The sequence below is a fragment of the Quercus suber genome, unplaced genomic scaffold (genome assembly GCF_002906115.3).
Source record: "Quercus suber isolate HL8 unplaced genomic scaffold, Cork oak 2.0 scaffold_267, whole genome shotgun sequence".
In the NCBI taxonomy this organism is placed as follows: Eukaryota; Viridiplantae; Streptophyta; class Magnoliopsida; order Fagales; family Fagaceae; genus Quercus; species Quercus suber.
In genome coordinates, this window is record NW_027069723.1 from 122,728 (window position 1) to 131,788 (window position 9,061).

Consider the following 9,061-nt stretch of genomic DNA (forward strand, 5'->3'; position numbering starts at 1 on the left):
TCTTTCTTCCTTAATACATCTTTTTTTTTTTTTTTTTTTTGGTCTGATACTAGATACTACTATAGTCTATTTCTGCACTCAATCAAAGTGTGCATACCACGGTTCTTTGTATATAAAGTAGAAATTTGTGTCCCCTGAGAAGGTTGAGATATTGGTCCAACCCATGGGTGGGTTGGGAAGGATAAGGCCAAAAAGCCCACATAGGTGATTATAAAATCAAGAATTAAAAGCACAACACTTTGCAGTAACGAATTTGATTCAAGTAAAAACACCAAATGGAGGGGAAAAGTGGAGTAACACAAAGGCCAGGAAATAGAAAACATGGAACTAAACAAATCAATGAAACATTGACAAGCATATAAAACCCACTAATAAGGTGCAATAAAGTAACACTCGAAATCTTTATAAATAAATGGAATGCAAGTGCAAGTACGAAGTACCTGTGGGTACAAAGTACAAACCTAGAAGTACAATCTCAATTGATGGTACAATCTCAAACACTGCTATCCTAAAGATTTTCCATGGGTGTAAAGGGGATGCTCTTAGGCCTGAAAAGCCGATACCCCACAAAAATTGACACGCATAAGGACACTACTGATAACAGAAGGGCAAAGGCACTAGAAACATTCCCAGAGGCACTTGGCCCAGTACTGGTTAGCATAGAATTGCCAGAAGAGATATCCAAAGGTACCCAATCACAGTCAACAGAATAGTGTCCAGAACCATGCCATGGTTGTCCATCAACTGGGTACCAGAATGCTACTGACATCTTACTCGAACTGCCAATCGTAAACTGAGCATCCTGCAGGAACCAGGTAACATTAACAAATTAAGGTTCTATTGCTGCAATGTAAATATGTAACTTTTGAATGAACAGGTAGTAAAACGGCGCCAATAAATGAATATCATCTTTATTAAACATTGGGTTCTCTTCAAGCTAAAGAGCAGGTTTTACAACAAATTTCAACCCAATAAAGAACAATGGCATCATGAATTTTAACAAGATAAACAACACAGAGTTTAGAAAATAATTCCATTAAATATTTTCAGAAATCAAGATTTTGTTATTGCAATATAAATACGAACTTCAATGGCAGTTAATACAATGGTAAGATTCTAAGATTAAAACAATATCGTCCATTAACATTTTGAGTTGTCTTCAAGCTATAGAACATCACTTGAAATAAATTTCAACACGATTTAGCCTGTTTGGTTTAGCTTTATGAGCCAGCTTATTTTTCACCATCAGCTTATGAACAGCTCTTAAAGGTCGACTTTTCTAACCATCCAGAAAAGGGTTCCCTAAATATGGCCTATTTTCAAACAAAGATAATCAAATTAATGTTTCAAAAGATGAAACTTTTTTTTTTTTTTTGGGGGTGGGGGGGGGGGGGAGTGGGGTAAGGTGGGGGCGTAGCTCATTTGACTAATATCATAAAGGTCCATAATCAAATAATTGAGGCAATGTAAAACATTTGTAAGGGCAATTTTTACTGGTGGTATTATGAACTTTCAACCAGTAACAAGGATTTTTAGCCTAGGCCATACTTCATCATCCAGTTATCCTTTTTTTAACATTTTTTTTTTTTTTTGATAGTTACATACAATGGGGAGACACATACATAGATCATGCACTTTCATTTTTCATTTTAATCCCAGATTCCTAGAACTCTGAATGCAGAAGATGACTTTCTAACCTGTTGAAGGCGATCCACTGTTCTCATAGGTCTAGAGAATTCAAAATAATATGTGCCTTGTTTACCATCTGACGAGTACGGACTATCTTCCTCCACAAAACCTGTAATCGGCAATTATCCTATATTAATATTGCCACAAAAAACGCACAAAATATACTGTTCATAAAATGTGACTATCAACAAAGGTGAAAATACAAGGCACCATATAAGGAAAAGAAGTAAACTAAATAATCAACCAGACAACTGTGATATGACAAAAACCAAAACACTCTTAAGGAACTTTTCATCAAAATGGTTGTGCGAACTAAGTGAAATTATATCATGCACGTATTTTCGATTTCGAATTACTTGAATTTAGACATATAGCAGGCTCAGTGGTCTTGAGGCTCTCCAATAGATTGGTCAAACCTTTTCTCCAAAATTTGGAGAGCCAACTACAAAAAGCATGCTCCGACAACATAGCTTGTGAATAGGCAAATTTTATAATTGCTGTAATTACTTCCCAAGTTTGGAGAGCTAAGAGCTATTGTGGCTTTCCAAAGCAGTATTTATATTCTCCTCCAACACCAAACTGGTTTCAGAGAGTTAAATTTAACCCCACAGTAGTTTCTCTCTGGCTTTCTCAGCATCTCAGCAACCAAACAAAATAATGAATATGGAAATAATATTAAACACAGAACAATAAAAAAAAATATATATATATATATATATATGTAAAAAAAAAATTAAATTAGCGTAGAAGGAGAGAAATAGTTGCATTATTTAAGATTCATAAATCTCAAAGGCCCAATTGGAATCTCTGTTCTTTAGCTCTGATCTCTGTTTGATTGGTCTAATGCTTGGGGTCTTACAAACATCAACTCCTTTCTAGTTTTTACGAAATCACTTAACTTTTGTGCATATTATTTTGTAATTCTTTTAGGTTAAAGTTTGCTTATCATCATGAGCATGAAGTAATCTATTCTAATAATAATTTACCATTACTTACCCAAAAAATAAATAAATAGTCAGGGTCTACCACATGTATTCTTTTTCACCATTCTATTCTACCTAAAATCATACTCTCTATCACATCCTTAATTGACATGTCATTTTTTACCACTTCTCCTAAAGTTATTTTTGGTCTTCCTCTACTTTTTTTTTGTTCACTCAACTTGAATCAACTCACTCTTTCTCATTGGTGCATTAATCACTCCCCTCTAAACTTGGTCAAACCATCTTAAACATCTTTCCCTCATCTTTTAATCAACTGGGGCCAACCTTATCTTTAAGCAAATTTCCTTGTTTCGAATCCTATATTTTTTTATATTCACACTTATCTATCTCAACATTCTCATTTCATCTACGCTCATTTCATGGATAGGTTGCTTTTTAACAATCCAACATTCAATACCATAGAGCATAACTAGTCTTATAGGAGTTCTATAAATTTTTCTTTTTAACTAAATAGGTATTCTACGATCATACAATACTCTTGAGGTGCTTCTCTGTTTCGTCCACCTGTTCTTATGATATGATTCACATCCTCTTCAATTTTATCCTAGAGCAAAATCCTTTAAAACCCCTAAATTAAAAATCAAGAAAAGTGTGTCTTAACCTTGACTCGGAATTGATCCAAAACCCCATAGCACCGATAAATCAAAAATCAAGAAAAGTGTCTTCAATCTTGATTTGGCATTGATTTAAACCACGACGGTGGTGTCCTTTATTTTTGGTAAATCACCCATGGTTGGTGAGTTCCACCAGGTTTGACCCCGTGATCACACAAATCCCATTAGTCAGAGGTTGTGTCCTTTATTTTTGGTAAATCACCCATGGTTGGTGGAGGTGATGGTGGTGCCATCGTGGGGAAGCTTGAGGCCAATCAGACAGTTTGGCTGAAGGATCATGTGGCTGCCCTGTGTAATGGTGAAGGCCAATCACACACACACACACACACACACACTCTCTCTCTCTCTCTCTCTCACACACACACATTTGACTAAAGAAGACGAGAAGAAAATATCCATGGATTTTAGAAGGATATAAAAGAGAGATTTTTGGGAGAGAAAAAAGAATAAGAAGATTATTTTAAATACAATAAAGAGGGAATAGAGTAGCTGTTGGAACTTTATTATATCATTATTGAATGGGAGTAGCTGTTGAAAGGTGTATTTGCAAAAGTGGTTAGCTAAAATAAGAAAAGGGTTTTTGGCTAAATTTTGGGTGAAATTTCGTATAAGTTGTTGGAGATGCCCTTAAACCTACCTAAGCATTACTGGGTATTAAAATAGTAATAATTATAATAAAAGGAATGAGAGATTAACACTCATGGATGTGCAGAAACTGAAAAATATTGATAGAACAGTTCAAGTCATACATAACTTTTATAAGTGTCTTAATGTGCATGCTTATGTCATGTATATGGACCATTCAATTGATGGATCCTCCATCAACATTATGCATCCATTTTTTAATTGTTTAGCCATTACTGTTTTAACTTTCTGCCATGAAAAAGTGAAAGTTCTTTCTAAATTGAAAATCCAACTTGTTATATAGGTAAATAAATAATATTCAAAAACATTAACAAAAGATAGATAATTACCTGAGTTAATATCAAAGCTACTGTGCCACCATGCACCTTTCCAATCATTCTGTGCACTAGTATCATTTCCTGACAATTGGAAAAAGATAAACCATTGATTTATTCAATCACTGATTCTCATAGAAGAAAATAAATCATTAAAGGAGAAGGTAGAGGAAGAGAAGGAGGAATACAGGGAAACTAAAATTTTCTTTTAGCCATATGCAACTCATACACCCAGAAACTCATGCTCCACCCCTTATAAGGGAAAAAGGAGTTGCCCTTTGATCCAAAGACCATTTGCACAGTGGGAAGAGTGATAAAACAATAAATCATAGCGAAACTTGGGAGTTTCCATTAGTCTTGATGGGGTAATGTATATCAACAAATAAATAAATAAATAATTCAGGTGCTAAGAGAGCCTCCTTTCAAAAGCAATGAACAACATGATATGCTGTTTGTTACCTTCATGGTATAAAATCTATCAAGAATTCAGTATCTAACTTTTGTCATTGACTAGTGATTATCTTAGTATACATTACAGAGTACAAACCAAGAAAGTAACAGTGATCTTGTCAACTGAATTAATGGATAAACTTCACCAAGATTCCAAGATTCACATTACAAGTAAGAACTAAGAATTTAATTAGTTGAAACACCAAAGTGTTTCACACGACAAACAATTTTGGATGCTATTTGGTTGGGTTTTCTATTAATAATAATAATAATAAATAAATAAATAAGGAGGCAAAAAAAAAAAAAAAAAAAAAACATCTTTGCTTCTTTCTTTCTCTCTTCCCTCCCTTTTTTTTTGTGATTTTTTTCAACAAAAGAAAAAGTTAGTTCATATTATATGCAAAGGTATTTTAATGAAAAATACAAAAGCTTATACGTCATATTAATAGCAATATTAGTGACCATGGTTGAAGATGGTGGTCTAGGGGATAAAGTAGGATAAAGGCATCATTTAACAAAAAACCAATGACAAGGTGATAGTGGTTATGGTTGCTTTAGCATTGATAACAATGGATTTTATTTCATTTATTTAATTGTCTCAACTTAAAAAATAATAATAATTAATAATCTTACCAACCAAACTTTGACTAGATCCACTGACTAATAAAAAACCCATGTATCCTTTCAAGTTGAAAGGTTTCTTTTCAGCCTAATTGGAAGATATTGTTTCACATGTTATTGAAAATGTCCTAGAGTGGCCTACTTTAATGGACACCTGATCCATTTACAATTTACTGTCTGCTCTGAAGGGGTGGCACTCCTCCTAATATAAATATATATATATATATATCATGCACACATAATTCATTTGAGCAATTAATTCTCTCTCTCTCTCTCTCTCTCTCTCGCACACACACACAAAATCATTCAAGCAATTCTAGCAGTTCTTTTTGTTTGAATTTAGTGCAAAAAGCTAGGACAGATTTTTACTTATGAAGAAACCAAATTTATTAAAGGTAAACTAAAGTAACACAATAAAGAAATTTTTGTTGTTGAACTCAAAACCAAGTCTAATATGAAAAATTAAAGGATGTGGTGAAGATGAATCTCACAATCAACTAATTTATAATGTTGTTTGGAGGAAAATCTTGCTTTAGAGTGTTTCATTTGTAGATAAAAAAGGGAGTATTAAAAAAAAAAAAAAAAGAATGAAATGAATTCAAAAATTCATTGCAACACCATAGTTTTTCAAGTATAAGTAAATACTAAATAGAAATGTAAACACCACTGTAGATGAGTGATTTTCTTACTGTTGAAGGCGACTTAAAAAGATAGGAAGGCTGGAAGAACAAGGATATAGGCTGTTAAAAAAAAATAAAAATAAAAATAAAAATTTTGAGGATAACAAGGAGGAATTAGAGTTGTTTTGGCAGGCATAAGGGAAGTTACCATATGTTCCTAAGGTAATAATTTAACATTGTCATGTTAAAGCTAATTACAGAGGCCCTTGGTGATTTTTCAACAAGACAACCAGTCATTTCAAGAGTTCTTTTTAGGTGGGTTCCAAGATCTGCAAAGCATGATATGGACTATCTGATAAAAGTGAATTTTGATTTTGGGGGAGTCATGAATTCTTGACTACTATAGTAGCTTTTTGTATTGAAGTCAGTTCCCTTGGTGCCTTATCCCTCTTTGTTTTCCCTTCCTTAAAAGTTGTCCAATCTTCTTTCAGCCTCATAACATATATCACTTTTCACTGAAAAAAAAAAGAACAATAAGATATTTTATTAATATTCTATGAATCCTAGAAAATACCTGAGGGGCCAAGTCCATCTAGATATCTGCAGTGCGGGTTCCAAGCATAAAGATCAACTAAATGACCAAACCTGCTCATGAAAAAGTAGCAAATAAATATACAAAGTGGAAAAATTATTACTAAGAAGGTGGGATTGTACATTTGTACTACAACGGTATGAAGCTCAAAAGATGGGATGGTACTACATTGTTGTGAAAGTCAACAGATGATATTGTACTATATTTCTATAAAGGCCAAGAGATGAGATTGTACTACATTGCTGTGAAGGTCAATGAATAGAATTGTACTACACTCTACACTACCTGTCACCGCCATTCCCCTCGCTGTTGTCTACCAGGTTGCCACCATAGAGCCGTCCAGGAATAGCACTTCCAATTGAGAAGTGCATTATATCAACTTCATGCCCTTTGCATGTCTTGTTGGTGCATGAGCCTCTCCCTTGACTACAGCCACCCATCTAACAACACATATCTTCTCAGTTTGAATCATAAAGTGCATAAACGGAAAGCAAAATGAAGAGACTGAGAAATTGTAAAAAGTTTATACAAAATTATAAAAGACAAACCCAAAATTTGATAATCAGTGGAATGGAGTAACTTACATCATGGTAGGTGGCACTGTCTCCAATTCGAAACATAAGAGAAACAGATGGGCATTTGTTGCTTTTACTGCATCATTTACAAAAGAACCAATTCAACAAGAGCCTTTCTTGTTACGGAGTCAAAGTATGAAACAGATCAGTCATTGAATTCAACAAAGCATGCACCTCTAATTTTTTCAGCCAGCACACCAAAGTTGAATAAAAAATTCACAACCAGTCAAAGCGACATATCTTCAAAGTGGGTATCTTTTAAACACCATGAATGATACAATTTATAAAATAAGAGTCTCAAATAACAAAGTGAAATCAGATGATTCAGATTTGAACATGAATTGACGTCTAAAAGTCACTAGAAATGAACACAAAAGGCTAAATTACCAATATCAAACATGTCCAAAAATATCAATCTTACTCAATTCAATCACAAACATAACAAAATATTCAAATTCTGAAAAATTAAAGCATACCCTTTAGAGTACACATAGTCCCCATCAACTTGTAACATAAAGAAAACATCATGACCATCATGCAAAGCCTGTAACATATCAAATTAGCAACACAGACAAGAAAGCAAAAGCTTGGTACTATTGGTACAAGGATTTGAATTGAAACAATGGTACACACAAACCTTAACGGTCATTTTTCCGGCTTTATATTCGTGATCAGGATGTGGGTCGAGAGCAGGGAGGAGAGAGAACTCGAAGCCATCAATGTCCTTCCAATCTTCGGCCTGCCCGTCGAGGGAGATGAGGCCAGGTTTGAACTCGGCATCAACTCGGATCTCAGAGCCGGACTCGCAGCTCCACTCGCCCGATTCTTGGTGAGAGTTGACCCGTACGATCGAGACAGAGATAAAGAACAATATTGGTAATTGTAGTTGTAGTAGTAATAATAGTTTCCGAAGCATTTTGTGGCTGGCAAAGTTTCAGTAATGAATGATTGTGTGTTGAAAAAAAAAAAACAATGTATTTTGTGTTTTTTCTGTTTCGCCTGTCGTGGTGCAAAAATTATATGGTGTACCCGGCATATATGCCGGGTCTCTCACACATAGGCGGGCCCCATACAGTGTGAGTGACCCGGCATATTGGCCGGGTACACCATATTACAGCTTGGTGGGCTTGAACTTATTGAAGCTTAGTGGCGCTTTGCCTTTGGCCGTCGTCGTTTTGAATTTTATATCCTTTCCAAATCCCCCTAAAAAAATAAATAAATAAACAAACTGAATTGGGTAAAGACGTAAAGTAATTTAAATAACTAGTAAGTAAATGGTATGATGCATAAAATAGTTTAACAACATACTATAATATAGGAACCCGAGGATGGTCAAACGGTGAAATGAGTATGAGGTCAATGGGCTAAGGACAGCAACAAATAATAATGAATGGATGGTGTCTCCCGAGGAGCCAAACTTCCTTAGGAAAGTATTGTGGAAGGTTGGAACCCGGTCGCCTAAAGAATACTGTGCAAGGGGCAACCATACTTCTGAGAATAAGTTTAAAGGAAAAGAGCCAATAATAACCTAAGAAATATTTGAGAAGAAGGTTGCTACCACCACATTAAATGCTCTGCACCTAATCAATTGGCCGCATTTTTGTGAAAATGACCCTTGAGCAAAGATATTTCAGTTTACAGCTACTCACAAAACCTCCATGAGGTTTTTGATGGGACAAGCATCCAAGAGATCACTTATATGATCAACAAGTGGAAGGCTGGGATGGAAAAGAACAAGACTATGTAAGGGAAACGCCCCCGTGAAAAATGGGGCATGTAATTTGAGAGAAAACAAAAAAAGAAAAAAGAAAGAAAAATAACACATTTTATTTAGATAAGTTGAGTAAATATAAAAACACTTCATCCTCAGATACGACCGAGGAGAGCTTTCCTTAACATTGTGCTTGTCTTCCTGGCTTGAATTTGAACAATTAAGG

At 34.7% G+C, this 9,061-nt stretch overlaps 1 protein-coding gene and 1 long non-coding RNA gene across 2 annotated transcripts; both read right to left on the reverse strand.

Moving 5' to 3' along the window:
• Positions 1 to 372: 372 nt before the first annotated feature.
• Positions 373 to 8,141, reverse strand: LOC111984783 (uncharacterized). The gene is made up of 8 exons (XM_065781464.1): positions 7,762 to 8,141; positions 7,601 to 7,668; positions 7,134 to 7,200; positions 6,835 to 6,989; positions 6,532 to 6,602; positions 4,282 to 4,350; positions 1,698 to 1,798; positions 373 to 802 (listed from the first exon to the last, which is right to left on the reverse strand). Exons 1-8 carry the CDS (start codon positions 8,038 to 8,040, stop codon positions 509 to 511), a joined length of 1,104 nt encoding a protein of 367 aa, XP_065637536.1. The 5' UTR covers positions 8,041 to 8,141; the 3' UTR covers positions 373 to 508.
• LOC136070889 (uncharacterized) lies at positions 5,908 to 6,525 on the reverse strand. Its single transcript, XR_010632151.1, has 2 exons — positions 6,166 to 6,525; positions 5,908 to 6,077 (listed from the first exon to the last, which is right to left on the reverse strand). It is a non-coding gene; the product is annotated as an uncharacterized LOC136070889 (long non-coding RNA).
• Positions 8,142 to 9,061: the final 920 nt, after the last annotated feature.

Bases quoted from the DNA above. Each gene is read 5' to 3' on its own strand.
- LOC111984783 (XM_065781464.1), bottom strand. From the start codon at position 8,040: ATGCTTCGGAAACTATTATTACTACTACAACTACAATTACCAATATTG. The intron at 7,669-7,761 runs GTTTGTGTGTAC...GATATGTTACAG, and splicing joins CCGGAAAAATGACCGTTAAG to GCTTTGCATGATGGTCATGA. The intron at 6,990-7,133 runs GTAAGTTACTCC...ATGTGTTGTTAG, and splicing joins ACAGTGCCACCTACCATGAT to ATGGGTGGCTGTAGTCAAGG.